Genomic DNA, 19,640 nt, shown 5'->3' on the forward strand with positions numbered 1-19,640 from the left:
AATCCAAGAAAGAGGGGCAGTGATTAACTCTCTTGTGTTTGGGAAAGGACAGATGCTCTTTTGGTGTCTTTGGTGTTTTGTTATCTACCTGAGCAGCAGTCCTTACTTCCTTCTCTTTCTCAATTGGTATAGCCTGTTCTGAACTGGATGTTTTATTTCTTGCCTAAATAGTTGCACTAAATCACTTCTTCTGCCCTAGCCCTGTTCTCCTGGTCAGTCACCTGTTTTTCATATGCCTCTACTGATCATTTCAGTCAGCTTCTCAAAACATTTCTGTGACTTTCCATTAATGATGAAATAAACCAAGGTTCCTTCACAGGAACCTTGTTTGAGCAAAATTGAAATGCCACTTTCCTTCCTGAAACCTTTCCTAAGGTCAAAAGTCTTCCCTGCGTGTGTCTGTCTTGGAACTGTGTTCCCATTGTATTTTATAATATTCTGTATTATTGACCACACTCTGCTGCTTTGTGTCATTGCTTAAGGACATATTTCCTCTCCCTACTAAAATTTTAATTTTCTTAGTAGATAGAGCTCTTGTCTTATCCATCATTATGTGAACATACTCATTGATGTGTCCATCCAGTGATTTACCCATCTCATAGTAAAACTTCCTAGATCCCTGCTCTCATGGAAATGATATTCTAGTGGGGATTAGACAAATGATAAACAGGTAACTTAGTACATGAATAAGAGAATTTCAGGTAGTGATTAGTGCAAAAAAAAAATAAAACCAGGTGATGTGATAGGAGTGTGAATAACACACACTGTCCTGTTACTTTGTTGTCCTGTTGTAGTATATAGCATTTGTGACATAAAAATGGCTGGTTTTGTTATTTTAGTCTTTCTAGTTAATAGCCTAGCCTTCTGATTTCCATATAGGAGATCGAGCACTTTGTACAAGTAATTATTAGAAAGTCTGAAAGTTTGCCTTGACTTTTGGTAATTTTGATAATGTATAGATTAACAATTACAATGGCTTTTTATTGTAGAATGTTTCATTCTGAAATTTATTTGACACTTCACTTTTATCTTTTTGTCTACTTTATTTTTTATTTCTAACTTTATTTCTTCTGTTAATTTTATTATTTTTAAGTTATGAGATGTTTCACAACTGAGGCATATATTAATATGTTTCTGGTTGTGTGTCATCTTAGCATGGAGGAACTGTGGACTAAAAGAGCTCTCCTCTTTTATTATCTGCCCAGGAATTTCTGAGAGGAAACATACTCTTTAAGCGTCTGTTCTATAATACTTTCTTATTGTTATGTAGTCCTGATCAGGTTTTCTTTCTGCCCAACGGGAGTCAAGTGATGAACTCATTTATGACATTGTGTCTAAATGAACTCCTAATGGATAAACTGTCCTTGCTAAGTTTGGTCTTTTGTTTAACTCCCCTGTATGGTATCAGCTGAAAATATAGCTGTTGATTCAGTCTAGCCAAGCACCTGTCAGCAGAAAATAGCTTCTTGCCCTGAAACACTCGGGAATTCTGGATTAGTGCAGCCAGCTCTGCATTCCACTGAAGTGCAGATGTTTGAGATGGCTTCTTGACACAACCCTTTTCTGTCCTTTCCCTGACAGGCTGTGCTGGAGACCATTCGGAACCTGATGAATACTGATTGTGTGGTACCTGACTGGCTGCATGACATCATTTTGGGTTATGGGGATCCAAGTAGTGCACATTATTCAAAAATGCCCAATCAGATTGCCACTCTTGATTTCAATGATACGTTTCTCTCCATCGAACATTTAAAAACCAGCTTTCCTGGTCATAATGTTAAAGTAACTGTGGATGACCCAGCTCTACAGATACCCCCTTTCAGGTAAAGTCAGAAGTGGATACACTCCTTTCAAACTTTCTGTAGCCAGTGTGAGATAGGCCATGGGACTCTAGCTAAAATTTTAAATATCTTGATTGTGTTTGGGCAGTCTTTACCTTCACCAAATAATGACTGGGATAAATTTACTTTATTTGATTCTATTTCTTAGTATAGAAAACAATTTTAAGACAGTAATAAAAGTAGCCTCACGTCTGATAAGGGATCAGTAAATGCTTGTTGTCTGAAGAGCATTATATAAACATATTTATAGCATTTGACTAAAGAAATATGTCTGCTTATTATGTATAATCTGGTATATTTCCTAATTAATAGACATAGTTGTGGGATGTTGAACTTTCTTTTGATTTCAGAAAAATTCTATTTTTCTCATAAGTTTGCTTGCTCTCACAAAACTTAAATATTCACAATATAGTTATATTTCATGTTAAAGAAGCTTTGGTTTTAATTTTGAGTAGAAATGGAACAAAGCACCTGAAGCAGCAACTTATCACTCTTCCCTGAATACTATTACATGGAAGAAGTGTACATAGAGAATTCTTTTTTTTTTTTTTTTTTTTTTTTTTTTTAGTTTAATTTTAATGTATTCATTGACTCCCCCAGGTAGTGGGGGGCATTACTTCCTGAGATGTCCCTGACCCCAGGTTAAGAACTTCTGCCTTAAGGTGCTGAGTAACTCAGTCAGCTAAGTGACTGCCTTCGGTTCAGCTCATGATCTCCAGGTCCCAGGATCAGCCTGTGTTGGGCTCCCTGCTCAGTGGGAAGTCTGCTTCTCGCTCTCCCTCTGCCCCTCCTCCTGCCACCTGCTTGTGCTCTCTCGAATAAATAAAATCTTAAAGCCTTGACATTCTAAGGGTGTCATAACGGGGATTCAGCCTGTCTCTCCAGCCTTGTTTTCTTTACTGTGTCCATTCTAGCAGAACTGGCCACTTGTACTTGAACCTATAGTCTTACGTATTCCTGGAATATCTTCCCTTCCATGTTTGTATGTCTAAGTTCTTGGAAACTCATCTTTTTTTTTTTTTTTTTTTTAAGATTTTATTTATTTATTTGACAGAGATCACAGGTAGGCAGAAAGTCAGGCAGAGAGAGAAGAAGGGAAGCAGGCTCCCTGCTGAGCAGAGAGCCCAATGCAGGGCTCAATCCCAGGACCCTGGGATCATGACCTGAACCCAAGGCAGAGGCTGTAACCCACTGAGCCACCCAGGCGCCCCGGAAAGTCATCTTTGATGCCATCTCTCCCAAGAAGTCTTTTCTGATTTAAGGAGGGACAATGGGTAAAGCACTTTACAGTGCATGGATATAAGCGTAAAAATGCTCTTTCTTGATTCTCCCTTCATCAGTTGACTTTTTCTAATCTGAACACCATTAACACATATTTTAATCCTTTTAAGTCTGCTCTTTTCGGAATATATGTACAGATAGTGAGTTCCTTTAAGCCATAAATGTTTCTTTCTGATCTGATTATACTCCATACAATGTCATGCACAAGGTGGGTGGTTGGTAGATGTTGTTAATGGTCAAAATGAACAAAGATCTTGATTTTGTAGGATAACTTTTCCAGTAAGGAGTGGAAAAGGGAAGAAAAGGAAAGATGCAGATGGTGAAGATGAAGATACTGAAGAGGCAAAAACCTTAATTGTTGAACCTCATGTCATTCCTAATAGGGGTCCTTATCCTTACAACCAACCCAAACGGTAATTTTACTGTCTATTAATTGTAATAATGAATAGTTTGTTATTTTGGATTAATAATAGTTTAAATTTTACTATGCCTTTAGAAACCCCAGGAAACTTCTGTTTCTGGACACTCTTTCCTTGTATTCTGTCAGACAACTGAATAGCTCAGGCATTTTTGGCCATTCTGTAGTTATATTTCCAAAAGGAACACTTTTGGATACTATGAGAAATAAATATTAAAGGGCTATCTTAATTTGAGCACAGCATTCTTACGTCATGACGATGTGTTACACGTAGCAGCTACCCTCATGCATCAGTGCCATGGCTAAAAAAACAGCATTATATTTGGTATTAGATTGGGAACTGGAACTTTGACATTCCAGGTGAAGTATAGGATGAGCGCAGTGTATTGAAAAATAACCATAGTCTTTTCTTTCCATAACATTCATTTGGTTTTAGCTGGTCAGTAGAGGATGTAGATGAAGGAAATCATTCAGAAGAGATTGGTTCAGCCATGTAAGATGTAAAAGTACTGGAGATTTGCTATCCAACATTGTTCTTATAGTTAGCAATACAGTACTGTGAAGTTAAAATTTGTTAAGAGGGTCAATCTTGTCGTTTATGGTTTTTTGTTTTACCATATACACTCAAATGCACACCCACACACACCCACCCACCCAAAGGGCTGGGGTGGGGGCAAGAAAAGATTGGGAGAACAGGGGCATATACAGAGGAGGCATTTAGACCTCCGATATTGTTGTCTAAGGTTTTACCAAATGTTGTTCATCTGTGTTTTTAACCAACTTTTTATTTACTCTTGTTTGCAGTAATACAATTCAGTTTACTCACACACAGATAGAGGCTATCCGTGCTGGAATGCAGCCTGGGCTAACTATGGTAAGAGGGTTATTTTTACACATTTTTACATGGATTCAGACAGGAGGTAGGCCTCAGATATTTAGAGTATATTTGAAACATAAAAACCCAACTGAATGTAAGCATTTGTAAGTCATTGTGGCCTTGTTTGCATATGGAGATTTTGCTTACTACTCATTTCAGTATTCATAAATAAAGTTTTATTGGAACATAGCTATGCCTGTTTGGTTATGAATTGCCCCTGCCCAGTTTTATGCTGTAACAGCAGAGTTAAAGTACTTGTAGCAGAAATTATGTGGCCTGCAAAGCCTGAAATGTTTACTTGCTGGCCTTTTAGGGATAAAGCCTGCTGACTACTGATTTAAAAGTGTATTTCATTTCCAAGTATTTAGAGACTTTCCTGTTATTCTCCCATTTAGTAATTTCTAAATTACGGCCAGAGAAAATACTTTGTGTGATTTCAATTTTTAATTTTTTAAATTTGCTCAAGTTTGTTTTGTGTTCCAGAATATGATCTGTCTTGGTGAATATTTCAGTACACATAAAAAGAGTGTTTATTCTATTGTTTTGGGATGGAGTATCCTATATATGTCAGATTTATTTGGTTCAATATTTCTTTGTCCTTGCTGATATCCCACTGCTATTTCTGTTGATTACTGAAAAAGAGTATTAAAGTCTCCAACTACAGTTACGTATTTATCTGTTTCTCCTTTGATTTCATTCAGTGTTTGCTTCATGTTTTTTAAAGATTTATGGATAGATACACACATTCGGGGTTGTTACGTCTTCTTGGTGAATTAATGCATTTATTATTATGTAATGTCTTTCTTGGTAATTTTTTTTGTTCTGAAACATACTTTAATATTAATATAGCCACATGTTTGCATGGTATATCTTTTCCCATTATTTTATTTCTAACCTACCTATTAATGTTTGAAGTGAACTTCTTGTAAACAGCATATAGTTGGGGTATGTTATCTTCTTCATTCTGACAATCTCTGTATTTTAATTGATGTGTTTAGACCATTTACATTAAATGTAATTAATATGTTTAGATTTATTAATTTTTCAGTCTATTTAGAATCACTATTTTGTCTCTTTTAAGTTGAGTAAAGGATTCCTACCTCCGTGTAGGTCCCTTTCCCTTTTATGTTGTACTTGTTATGGATATTACATCTATATACATTAAAAATACTGTCAGACAATGTTAGAAAGTCAGACTTTTTTAAATTAATTTATTTATTTGAGAGGAAGAGCATGCATGTGCATGCAAACAGGGGGAGTGGCAGAGGGAGAGGGAGAAAGAATCTCAAGCAGACTCTGCTGTGTGCAGAGCCTGACACAGGGCTCCATCTCAGAATCCTGTGATCATATCCTGAGCTAAAATCAAGAGTTGGACACTCAACTGACTGAGCCACCCAGACTCCCCAGAAAGTCAAACATTGAAAGAACTCTAGAGGAGAAAAATCTATTATAAATTGGCAATTTATCTTTCATTCCTGGAATTTTAAGTTTGCTCTGATATCACTTCCTTTTTGTCTGAAGAACTCTTACACTTTTAAGAGTAGGTCTGTTAGCAATGAATTATCTTTGTTTTTCTTCTTGTGAGAATGTCTCTAAATCATCTTCATACTGTAAAGACACTTTCACTGGACATAGAATTCTATGGAGTACTTTCCTTTCAGAACTTTTAAAATGTTACTCCACTTCCTTCTGGCTTCTATGGTTTCTGAGTGAAACCCACAGTCATGAGAAACATCCTTTTTCTATATGTAATGTTTCATTTTTTTCTGGTTGCTATTAAGAATTTTTCTTTAGTTTTCACCTATTTAATTAAAATGTGTCTGGGCTTGGATTTCGTTTCTTTTTTTTTTTTTTTAAGATTTTATTTATTTATTTGAAGATAGAGATCACAAGTAGGCAGAAAGGCAGGCAGAGAGAGAGGGAAGCAGGCTCCCTGCTGAGCAGAGAGCCTGCCCAATGCATTCTCCATCCCAGGACCTGAGATAATGACCTGAGCTGAAGGCAGAGGCTTAACCCATTGAGCCACCCAGGTGCCCCTGGGCTTGGATTTCTTTGGGATTATTCTGTTTGGAGTTTGCTGAGCTTCCTGAGTCTATTTAAGTCTAATTTAAATCTAATTTAAATTAAATTAAGTCTAATTTAAATCTAATTAAGATTTAAGTCTTCTGCCAGATTTTAGAAGTTTTCAGCCATCATTTCTTCATATATATTTTTCTATACCATAAAATTTTCCTCTTGTTCTAAGACTTCAGTAGCATAAATGTTGGACCGTTTAGTATTGTCCCATTGATTCCTAAGGCTCTGTTTAGTCATTTGTTTTCAGTCTTTTCTCTCTGCTTATTTTTCTGTTGCTCTATCTTCAGCTTCACTCTCTTGTCAATTCTGTCATTGAACTTATCCAGTAATTTTTTAAATTTATCTCTCAGTTTTAGAATGTCCATTTTCTAACAATGTGATAACTTAGGAGTTTGATATGTATTCATCTCCTGTTTAGGTTGTGGGTCCACCAGGTACTGGAAAAACAGATGTTGCAGTCCAGATCATATCCAACATCTACCATAATTTCCCAGAGCAGAGGACTCTGATTGTTACTCATTCTAATCAGGTGAGAGTGTATGTGTGTGAGTGCGTGCACATGCACACACATACATAGGTTGGATGGTAGGCAAGATAAAAGAGGGAGGAATGAATGAAAGCACAATGGAGATTTCTGCTTGTGTGCTAACTTGGTCATAGGTACAACAGAATACTGAAAGATTGATGAGTATAGTGTTTGCTGTTAAGTTACTCTTGGATTGTTACTGGTCATAACCAGACTATATTAGGAGAATAAAAAAACAATCTTTTATTTCTAATGGAGAGGGTAAAAATGTGGGAAAGCTAAGAAGAATTCTTGGATGTATGTTCAGGTTTGCTCCCCACCATCTCCCATGCTATGCTGAAGCTTTGAGATTGAAAGCATTAACCATTACTGGTAACATTTTTTTTTTTTTTTAAGATTTTATTTATTTGACAGAGATCACAAGTAGGCAGAGAGGCAGGCAGAGAGAGACGGGGAAGCAGGCCCCACTGAGCAGAGAGCCCAATGCGGGGCTCGATCCCAGGATCCAGAGACTATGACCTGGGCCAAAGGCAGAGGCTTTAACCCACTGAGCCACCGAGGTGCCCCTACTGGTAACATTTTTTATCCTTTAGTAGGATGAATATTACCAAAAGACTAAGGCTCAAATGTATTAACATTGGATTAAGTTATATATCCTTATGAGGTCTATATATGAATATGTGTTACTTGGAAGGACTACTATTTATGCTGTAGATTCAATACATAAGTCATTTATAAACCACTAAAGCAATAAAGACAAACTTTTCTCAAATAATGTCTGAAAAATAATCTTTATATCTATGTGTGTGCTATGGTAGTTCTTCTAAAGCTGTTACTATCATAGAGATGAGTAGGACAACTAACATTCACTAGCTCTTTTGTAAAATGTGACAGGCAGCTCTCAGAACATCATGAAACGTGCAGCATAGTCTAACCTCCAAAGGTACTTATGTTCTCTAAGTGGTGATTTCAGTTGGCCACTTCCTTAAGAGTTGATCTGGGTTTTTTTTTGTTTTGTTTTGTTTTGTTTTGTTTTTGTTTTACAGATCTGGGTTTTTAGAATGCAAAATGTCACTTACTCTGTTATCAACTTTTAGTATACCGGTTTTTAAGGTTAATGCTATCTAGCTCATTCATATCCAGTTCATTCACTTGTTTTTATATCTTCAATGTTTTTAAGTAATGGTGTGTTATTCTACAATAATAACAATATTGTACTAAATTGTATATAATTATATAATACACAATTGTACAATAATATTGTATATAGTAATACAATATTATAATAAAATTGTGCAGGGGGAAAAGGTTGACCTAGGCTTTATCTTAATTAAAGAAACAAATTATGTAAAGGCCTTTTTTCTTCTTCTTAGTGAAATTTAATCTGTAGTAATCTTACCTATTTCCAGATTCTTAAAATGAATAAAGAGTAATTCATCTGTTGTTGTTTTAACATAGTATTTTTAGTTAGTTTTGTCATAACTTGATAATGACTTTCTGTAGAATCTTCTACTTATGATTGACTTGTATAGTATAATTACAGAGAAGGTTGTTTTACCAATATAACAGAAGACTTCATTGTTTGCTAATGAATGACCATTGATAATCATATCATCCTCAGTGACATCTATTAAATTGTTGATTTGTGGCTTTTTACAGTTGTTTCCTTTGTCAGATCTTCATTTGCATACGTAACTGCAAACAGTTCTTCAGTATTGCTTTAATTCATAATGAAGTCTTTCAGTTTTTTCTGAGAGTGCAATGTCGGAGTATTTTTTGTTCTCTAAATCTCTGTGGTTCCTGAGTTTGGATAATGAATAATGCCGTGTGGTCTGATCCATTGGATCCCAGGTTTTAAATGGAGAACATCAAGAGTTTCGATACTGGGGAATTTTTTTCTGAAAATTTATATTGATTTCTTCAGTATCTGAGCTCTGACTGCTAGAATTTTGACAGCAAAGAATATCTGTTTTTATATTATATACCTGGATATTTATAAGACTGGATGTTGACTTCATGGGCAGGTTTAGATTGATAGTAGTTAAGACAGATGTTTAGCTGACTTTTAAATGATATCTTTAAAATTAACATTATCTTTCCATACTATGGAACTTTTGCCTTTCTGCAACACATTGTAACTGCAGATGTTCAGGTAATTAATACTAGGATTTAAGGGAACCCTAAATATGAGCATTTCATAGGTAGAAAGGAGTGACTTCTAGATGGCTTCCATCAGAATAGTTTGCAATAAATGAGTGCTCTACTCATTGTTGTATAGAAAACTTTAGACCTTTGGCCTAAGATTTGAATGAAGCTCTTTATCTTTCTCCTCTGTGGTCCTCTTGATATATTGTACCTACATACTCACTACCTGAGAGTCCACCAACCACAAAAATGTTTCAGTTTTCTGCAACCCATGGATATTCTATTGAGTGAAATCTTGGTGTGGTTATTAATTATTTTAGTAACTGTTACTATTTGGGGCAGACAAACTGATCCGAAGCCTTTATTTTTTTCATAAATTAGAAGCAAAGATTTAATGATTAGATGGTTTTTATGGTATTCAGTTAATTAATTGACCAAAATATATGTGGGCAACAATATCAGGAATCAAGAAAAATACTGTTTCATTTAGATTATAAATGCCCTGACATAAGACTTGTTTCTGTGTTTTGAAGTTGATTCTTTTCTGACTAGGCAATATTCATTCTTTTCTATCCTCCTAAATTTTGGTTTTTCTTCTGAAGCAGCTGCTGGTTCATTAGAATTCACCATTATCCTTTTTGTTTTATTCTCCAGGCCCTGAACCAGTTGTTTGAGAAGATCATGGCTTTAGACATTGATGAGCGCCACCTCCTGCGTCTCGGTCATGGGGAAGAAGAGCTGGAGACAGAGAAGGATTTCAGCAGGTAAGCAAATGAGGATGAGTTTTGAAATGATATACAAAACAATTTTTAACCTTCTCCTCTTTTTCTTTATTAAAGAAACACCAAGAGACAAGAGTCATAAATAATACAACTTGATTCTGAAAGGTTGTAGCATAACCTACTTGTAGTTGACCTAAACGTCTGGCCATGATCTCTCTCAACTCCAGTTCTTTGTGTTTATGCCATTTTTTACTAAAGAATATTACTTCAGTAAAGAGCATTATCTTTTTCATCTTTTAAAACTTGCATATTGCCGATTGTTCTCTATTTATTGAGATAATTTTTAATGTTGCCAACTCAAACTGTACAAGTTCACCTGATCCTTTCCATATTTCATCCAGACATTTAATTTGTGCGTATTTTAGGTATCAATTAAAAAATGTAATGAAACACATTGAAGATTAATGACAGTATAAGCTTTGGGGTTGTAAGTCTTATTACAGGTACTTAATTGCCATTTAGCTGGACTTTATGTTTAACATTACATGAAATAAAGTGACTAAAATTTTACAAATCAGATTTCTTCTGCTGTTAGTATTTTAGGTGTTCTCTTCAAACTTTCTTTATAATAGTTCACTTGTTTATATTTAAATCCATTTTGAAAGCATGATTTCAGTTAATAATCATAACAAACAGCTGCACATATTTAGTACAGCCTTTGGCTATTAAACTTGACCTTTGGCTAAATTGATCATAGACATCAAAAGAGCTAAAGGAGTGTTAAATTATTATGTTGCATCTATTTTGAGTTCCTGTATCACAGAGCTCACCAAACATTTGTTAGCTTCTAAAAAATCATAGGGCAAGAGCAGCACACATTAAGTTATTTGGGGCTCTAGATTCTTAATTTGGGGTTAGCCAGAGATCTCTGAATTCTTGCCGTGTATATTTTTTCATATTCCACTTACAAAAGTGAGCTAGACTCTAAAATTTAATAATCCAGCATTTAGTGAACATAAAGTTGCTGGTGAAATGCTAAATGCTATAATTATAATTACACTGCAGTAGAATTTATAGTTTTTTTCAAAAATATTATAATAGAACAGAAGTAGAAGTGTAAAAAGAATTCAGGTAATATCAAGATTCTGAAGAAAAAAATACTTTTTGCTTTCTGATATATAAGCTAAGCCCCAGGTCTTATTAGTAGGTATGAGCTTGTTCAGTTGGATATATTCTTTAATTTTTCTCCTTTTATTGTAATTAAAAAGAAAAGAAAAATAGTATCATTTCATAATAAAAGTAATATCATTTTCCCTAAAGAAAATTTTTTAAACTTTGTGAGATAGTAGAAAGGGAATCCATAATTCCACTACTGCAAGACAACTTTTGTTAGTCTTCTTCTTAGTAATCATCTGTAAACATGCTATTATTTATAATTGTATACATTGCTTCTTTAAATTAAGAATTTTTTTAATATAACTTTAGATGTGGAATAATGGAATTAATAGTACACAGAGTTCCATTGCATATTGCTCTTAAAATTTAACCCTTATCACAAGAATTTTGATATTTTATTACGGTCTCCTTATAAGCATCTTCAGTTTTTTTCTCATTACCAAAATGTTGATGATAGAAAAATCATTCAACTCTAGATAAGCAAACAGAAGAGATTTCCTGGTGTAACATTTATATCCTTCTAAGTTGGAAAATTCTTTAAACATAGACTCTCTCTTATATCCCTTTATTCTCAATCATTCTTGCTGGCTCAGAGGTGAATATCTGATCTATGGAGAATTCAAGAAGATGATTTCTCTCTGTCCAGTCTTTGAATATGACAGCAGCAGTGTATGTGTTTATGCTATTTTAATTTTTGTTTAATGTTAAATGGTTGTTATAGAAGGTACTTTTTTATTATGGGAATAGTTTTGGTTCACTGTTTTTCCCTTAATTACATGCCTCTGAGTCAGGTACTCTTCAAATTTCAGTTTTATTACCTCTTCAGCGAATATTTATGAACCTACTAGGTTCAGGTGCCAGACTACATGCTGAGACAACAAAGAATGATCAGATACATTTTAAAATTACTTTGCGAAGCCTTTAGAACTAATCTACTTATATTGTAGTGTAAAACAGGGTTATTCAAAGCAGCCAATCTGCAAACTATGTATTCTTGGTCTGTGATAAGATGAATTAGCACCAGAATGCACTGTACTGTTTCCCTCTTTGTGAAGGTCTTGTTATTTATTTATTTATTTATTTATTTTTAAAGATTTTATTTATTTATTTGACAGACAGAGATCACAAGTAGGCAGAGAAGCAGGCAGAGAGAGAGGAGGAAGCAGGCTCCCGGCTGAGTAGAGAGCCTGATGCGGGGCTCGATCCCAGAACCCTGGGATCATGACCTGAGCCGAAGGCAGAGGCTTTAACCCACTGAGCCACCCAGGCGCCCCAGGTCTTGTTATTTAAACAAAACAAAACAAACAAACCAAAAAAATGAATTAAATGGTGCATTTAGTGATACAGTTGATTTTCCTTCCTCACAGACCATTAAGATGTTTACAGATCAACACTGATCCAAGAACTACCACTTATATTAAATATAAACAGTGTTTTCCACTTTATTTTCCTATTTGCCCATTTATAGTTTCTATTATGGTTTTTTTTTTTTAATATTTATTTATCCGAGAGAGAGAGAGAGAGAGAGAGAGAGAGAGATGGGGCATGTGAGTGGCTGGAGGCAGAGGGAGAGGGAATGTCAAGGAGACTCTGCACTGAGCATGGAGCACAAAAAGGGGCTCAGTCCTACAATCCCGAGATCATGACCTGAGCCGAAACCAAGAGTTGAATGCTTAACTGACTGTGCCACCTAAGGTGCCCCATTATGATTTTCTTAAATGTTTTGCTGACAGTATCCTTATAAGTTTCATCATTACATAACTTTGCTTTTTTGCTTAATTGAAATGTCTAGATATGGAAGAGTTAATTATGTCCTGGCTCGAAGAATAGAACTTTTAGAAGAAGTTAAACGATTACAAAAGAGTCTAGGGGTTCCTGGGGATGCTTCGTATACTTGTGAAACTGCAGGCTATTTCTTTTTATATCAGGTAAGAGATTTAAGAGTTTTTAAATCATATGGTCTTCAGTTGGACACTGAGATGGGTTCTTGAAATTCTCTTGAAAGCCTTTTTGTTTAGTAGTTTAAAATGTGTGCTGTTGCCCGAGCTAGATCTGTGATTATTAAATGTTTGTATTTCCTATTATCTTTTATTTTCTTAGCTAAATAGCTTCTCTTTATGACTCATTTACTGAAAGGCCAGTGTTGCTACTTTTTAAATTTTTTTCCTTTTTCTTTCTTGCTACTGACAAATTTTCTAGTCTCTCTTTTTGTTTTCATTACTGTAGAAATATAACTAATTTTGTTAGCTACCCAGTGGTAACAAAGTACCGTTCTGTAACCTACTTCTATTCATATTAATCAGCTAATGAAGAGAAACATAACTCTCCTTTCAAATTTCTAAAAATAAGTTACGTTTTAGAACTGATTTCAGAGTAGTTAAAAATTCTTTTGACTTCAATTTAGAGGTATGCTTTTGCTTTGGTTAGGGTTAATTTTTTAGGTGTGAAAATCATTGAGAAGTGGAAAACTAAATATTTGAACAAAAATATACCTTTAGTCATCTGGTTTATTAATAATTTTAAGCAGTTTAAGGCATAATCCTATAATGGAGAATTTTATGTAACTTTGTTCTCTTTGTACTCATACTATTTGTATATTTTAAATCCAAATTGTAACACTGAAATTTTAAAATGTATAAGAAAGAATACAAAAGGATAAAAATAAAAGAATAAAAATAAAGAATGGGTGTATGCTCATAAGTAGATGCACAGACCAGATCAGTCCATTCAAAATGATCATATTTCATGGTTTCTTATGACACAGAGAAGATAAACATCATCTTACAAAGTAGCCTGCATTGGACTCAGGCAGTTTAGAACTTCGAATAATGGATAATATCATGCCTAAATGTGTATTTGGCACAAAATCAAAATCACTAGGCTCTCAGTGAAAACTACCTTTAAAAGTAGGAGAAATAATCTAAAAATTTGTGGAGGCATAAGTAATCGATTTGAGAAAAACGAACTTGGAGCCTCACGGTACAGATCAACAATTTTCAACACGTAAGAATCGCCTTGGGAAAGTTATTTTAAAAGGAAATTGTCAAGTTCTGTCCCCAGAGAGTCTCTTTCAGGAGGAGGTGGCATCCAGGAATCATCTACATCTTTATTTAGCCTCTTAGATGTTCTGCCTAAGAACCACTCCTGGAGAAACCCTGACTGGGAGAATTACCAGAATTGAGATTAAGCAGGAACCGCTTGGTAGAGGCATAGTAAAATGTACCAGGATAACTACATCACAAAAGTCATAAAATGAGCTTTCAAATATATACTCAGTTTAACAGAAGTGCTTTGTAAATATACCAAAGAGAATTGGAAAAATCATAAAGGTCTAGGAGAAGGGTTGGCATTTACTAAAATGCTGCTAAAGTAGGATTTAATGTATATGGAGAAAAACTGAGATAATGAAAAAAATATCAGAATTTCTTTGTCCAGAGAATTGGGGTTTTTTTGTTTGTTTGTTATTTAAGCATCAGTAATACTGTTTTGAGTATACATGGAGAATCTGAAATGTCTGAGATAAAGTCCCATAGGTGACCCTGAGGTTTTTTCTGGTTTATGTATATTCATAAATTATTTATATTTTTATTTATCCTTATATATACACATATATTTTTTCTTTTGAGAGAGAGAGCATGGTGGGCAATGTGGGGAAGCAAGGCAGAGGAAGAGAGAAAATCTTAAGTGGGGTTCATACCCAGCGCAGAGCCCAACTGGATCTCACAAGGCTGAGATCATGACCTGAGCTGAAACCAAGAGTTGGACATCTAACCAACTGAGCCACCCAGGCACCCCTAGTTTCTCTGGTTTTGATTAAAGAGCCTTTGTTCAATAATCTTAAAAGACACCTATTAAAAGGCAGTCTGTCAGTGACTCGGATAAGAAATAGTCCCATTAGGTCAGGGATTGCTTTTCTTTTTCTTTCCCTTTACTAAGTAGGTCTTATTTTTACTGGATTTCTTTTTTATTTTATCATTTAAGACATAATAATTAACTAAGAAATCTAATCCCAAGTCCCTTTGTTTCACAGGTCATGTCTCGTTGGGAAGAATATATCAGCAAAGTGAAAAATAAAGGTAGTGCGCTGCCAGATGTTACGGAAGTCTCCACTTTCTTCCCTTTTCATGAATACTTTGCAAATGCCCCTCAACCCATTTTTAAAGGCCGATCTTATGAAGAAGACATGGAAATTGCTGAAGGATGTTTCAGGCATATTAAGAAAATCTTCACTCAGCTCGAGGTAAGGATTCTCAGGGTTTTTTTTAACTTGGCTTTAAAGGCTTTAAGTTGTTTGGTTTTTTTTTTTGTTTTTGTTTTTAATGAGGTAAAATGGAATATTCACATTACAAACCAGATTGTTACTTTTAAGTGAGATTATTGAAAACATTTATAGTTTTAGTTCAAGAACTGAGTAAAAATTAAGGTTTAAATTCAGTCCCCATTGTTCTGACTTTTCTGGTATAAAAGGCTTAGCATTTAAGAAAGGAATGCTTCCCTCAAGAGAGTCAACGGTGTTTCTTTGAGTTGGAATCTGAGAATGCCACTTCCAAATGATGGAAAATATCATTGGAGGATTATAGCAGCCTCATAAAGGGATCACATTTAGGCTCAGATTCCTCAGTAAGATGATTTAGAATTATTCCAGGTAAGAGGGGCAGTGACCTTATCTGTTTTGTCTTTGTACCTTTTAGGTAAGATGATATCTCTACTTCACATAGTATATGTTCAGTAAATATTGATGTATGGCTTAGGTAGAGGGTAGGTGGATAGATGTAGGTACAAAATAAATATATAGTATAATAATAAATAAAATTTTAGAACCTACAAAACAATATTAGAGTATGTTTATGATTATATAAACAAAGTAAAAGAATAAGAGCATTTAGTTCATAATAGTAGTTGTCTTGGGAGGGGTAGGGAGAGATTTAAACAGACTACTTCTCCTGTATCTGTCATGTTTTAATTAGGAAAACAAAAATGTTAAAAATATCTAAAGTATGACATAATGTTCAGAATTTATAACACTTGATATTAGGTACTCTGCTTAGGCTTGTTGCTCCTCACTTAATCTCTATTGTCTGTCATTTTACCCTGCTCTGTGGGGATCCTCTGCCATGGTCAGGTTTAATTTCCTGGCCTCCCATATTAGCTGACTTCTGGCTGGGTTTAGCCAATAAAAATGTGACAGGAATAGAGAAGCTAGGATATTTCTCCACCAGTTGTCTTGGGTTTCATCTCTTTTATGGCCCCAATTTTTGTTGGCCTGTCTTGCTATGATAGTTGTTGTAGCTTGTTCTGGTACCCCCGTCCCTGGGCTCTGAAAACACTGCCTCCTTCTCTGATCTGTTCTAGCCTAGGAATGGTCAAACTTCCTGCTATTGCTAATCTCTGGGTTGCCTCAACCATTCATTCCCTGGCTGGCTTTTGTGCTCCTTGTCACCTGTGAAGCCAGACCCCCTGCATTAAATTTCCTTTGTTATGAATACTTGAAAAAGTTTCTGTTTTTGTGGAGGGACCCTGAGTAGATACTGTGGTGATATTTTATTCTGTATTCTTGTTAATAACTGTCAATATTTTACCTTATACAAAAAATGGTCCAAATTATAGCTTGAGTGTCAGTTATTATATGAACTCAATTAGTACCTAATTAATAATGAACAGAATTGTGATTCATTAGGCTTAGTTTGTGATATATTTATATTAATTAATCAGGAATTAAATCTGATAAACTGGATTATGTGAATGTATGCATGAAACGTGTTTATTTTCCTAAAATACTCTCTCCCTGACCCCCACTCCATAGGAATTCAGAGCTTCTGAACTGCTTCGAAGTGGACTGGACAGATCTAAATACCTTCTGGTGAAAGAAGCCAAAATCATTGCTATGACATGTACTCATGCTGCCTTAAAACGACATGATTTAGTCAAGCTAGGTTTCAAGGTGGGGACTTAAGAGTTTCGTTCCTCAATTGATCAGCTGTTCAGCTATTAGATTTCTCTTTCCTCTCCTTTTCATTCCTTTCCTTTTTCCTTTTTTTTAAATTTTATTTTTTTATTTAAATTTTCCTTTCCTTTTCTTTTCCTTTCCTTTCCTTTACCAAGGCCATTTCCCTTGAAGACTGGCTTACCTCTTACTGAAGTTCACATTTGCAATTACTTAAAAATGTCTTTTCTGAAAGTGATAGTAATCTCTGCTGTTTATATGATTAGTGAACTCTACATCTGATTTTTATGAGTCTGTTTATCAGTTATATGTCCATTAAATAACATAACCATATGATTGTCTAAACAAATTCTAATATTTGTTAAGGTAAATTGATTTTTCACTGTGTTAAAAAGATCTCTAAACATAACCAAAAACTATTTAAAAATTTTGACAGTGTTTTTCACCTATTAGACATTTATATGCTTACATTGTTCATGTTTTAAATACACATCCACTCCCACTAATTTGTTCATTCAGTAGATGGAAAGCCTTCCATATGAGGATATGGAGTACTCTTATTTATAAGACTGAAGATGAGATAGTAAAATGATTACATCATATGAAAAAGACACAAGAGCTAATGGGCACCATAGCCTAATAACCTATGACTTGTTTAAAATGGAATGTAATAAATAAGCAGTAAATTTGAATTTGCAGGCTCTTTATAACTTTGCTATTGATACTGGCCTAAACTCTGACTTTAATGCAAAATCATTTAACTTCGCTGCAGTTGGTTTATCTGTTGTTTAAAATAGGGTTTGTGTACTGGTTTGAATTCAAAGTTAACATTAAGCATTTGTTGTTAATGAAAGTGACTGACAATTTTTAAATGTGAGCTCACTGGAGGATAAGTGCTAAATAAATTCAAGGTGATAGAATAGTTGCTATCTTAGACTGAAGGTTCCTCAGCTGCAAGGTTAGCACAAGCACGATAATTTTATTAAAAGGTACTGTGAACTTGTGCTAGTGGTGTGAATTACTCTTTTGCAAATTATTAGTGAGAATTTTCATCTAAATATTTTGTTCTTGGGACTGACATATAAAATATGCTTTGTATTTGATATTAAATCATATCAGTTTAATAAGGGAAATGATACAGTCATAATTAATATTTTATGAAGTGCAGCTTTTTTTCACATGCATATTCTTTTTTTTTTTTTTAAGACTTTATTTATTTGAGAGAGAGAGCGTGAGAGGGGGGAGGTCAGAGGGAGAGCAGACTCCCTATGTGGGACTCAGTCCTCAGACTCCAGGATCATAACTTGAGCCAAAGACAATTGCCCAACCAGCTGAGCCACCCAGGCACTCCTCACATGTGTATTCTAAAAAAAAACATTACTTGGACCCTATCAAACTTTCATTAATCATTTGCTTACATGGTGCTATACATATATAGTTAGTATAAGCACTGATAGTAGTCCTTAGATCTTTTATATTTTTAATTTTGAGGTTTTATTTTTGTCAAACTTTCCCTGTATCTGGTTTAAGCATTTAAAGAACTTGTAGAGCTACTTCATCTGGAGAAGTTCAGTCCCCTACTCCCCTGATCAGCCATTCTTTCAACTTTTAGTATTTTCTGTGTTCTTTTTATCTGTATCAATAAAGAATGTTAAATTTGCATTTAGGGGTGCCTGGGTGGCACAGTCAGTTAAGCGTCTGTCTTAAGCTCTGGTCATGATCCCAGGGTCCTAGGATTGAGCCATGCTCCCTGCACAGCAGGAAGCCTGCTTCTCCCTCTGCCTGCTGCTCCTCCTGCTTATGCATGCTCTCGCTCTCTCTCTGTCAAATAAATAAATAAAATCTTTATAAAATCAATGGCAATCAATCTGCTTTTTTGACATTGTCTTTTGACCCTGTGCCATCCCCAAGGAGACATGCATGCACAGTCATGTGCTCTTTTCTTCCCTTAATATGCCCAGTATGGTTATTTTATAATTTTGCTTTGTGATTAAAATTGCCTTTTAAAAAGCAGAATCTATACATACATTTTTTGTAAGTTAATTTGCATTAGATTTTCAGAGTTGTTTTTCAGAAAGCAGGTTCTTGAAACCATCTTGAGCTGCTCCCACTCTGTTTTGCATATCATGTCTATTATCCTCTGAGTCCACACAGGGACTTGTGAGAAAATGTGGATCTTAGAACTCCTCCTCCTAAGCTTCCACCAGGATGACCTAATTAATACTTGTAATAGGGAAATTCAGCATCAGATAGAGCTAGAGAAGACCCTATCCACATACCTTTAGGTATGTTCAATAAGAAACAGTACAGAATTGAACCTTAACTTTCATCATTGGATGCCCAGTTGAAATTCATGTCAGCTACTTGTCTTAGACAAACAAATACAAGCATAGTTTGGTAAAAATGACTAGCACAGAAATTACAGTATATGTAAACAATTCATTTAAAAAGAGTTAATAAATAGGGGCGCCTGGGTGGCTCAGTGGGTTAAAAAGAGTTAATAGGTCACCCTGGCAGGATGGCTGAAATTGAAAAAAAAAAAAATCGTAATGAAATAAATAAAAGATAGAGTTAATTAAGCATAGAGAGTAAATATGCTCCTACCGTCTACCTTCCAAGGAGACAAAATAAGAG

The 19,640-nt window shown here is 34.9% G+C and overlaps 1 protein-coding gene across 1 annotated transcript in view; it reads left to right on the forward strand.

The window, feature by feature from the left end:
• Positions 1-19,640, forward strand: part of AQR (aquarius intron-binding spliceosomal factor) — a 101,146-nt gene that overhangs the window by 65,667 nt on the left and 15,839 nt on the right. The window contains exons 20-27 of the mRNA XM_032856905.1: positions 1,582-1,823; positions 3,389-3,535; positions 4,345-4,414; positions 6,912-7,022; positions 9,819-9,928; positions 12,855-12,990; positions 15,093-15,302; positions 16,866-17,003. Coding sequence (XP_032712796.1) covers positions 1,582-1,823; positions 3,389-3,535; positions 4,345-4,414; positions 6,912-7,022; positions 9,819-9,928; positions 12,855-12,990; positions 15,093-15,302; positions 16,866-17,003 — 1,164 coding nt within the window. The remainder of the gene's footprint in view (positions 1-1,581; positions 1,824-3,388; positions 3,536-4,344; positions 4,415-6,911; positions 7,023-9,818; positions 9,929-12,854; positions 12,991-15,092; positions 15,303-16,865; positions 17,004-19,640) is intronic.

This window comes from Lontra canadensis, unplaced genomic scaffold (genome assembly GCF_010015895.1).
Source record: "Lontra canadensis isolate GAN:19392208 unplaced genomic scaffold, GSC_riverotter_1.0 scaffold12, whole genome shotgun sequence".
In the NCBI taxonomy this organism is placed as follows: Eukaryota; Metazoa; Chordata; class Mammalia; order Carnivora; family Mustelidae; genus Lontra; species Lontra canadensis.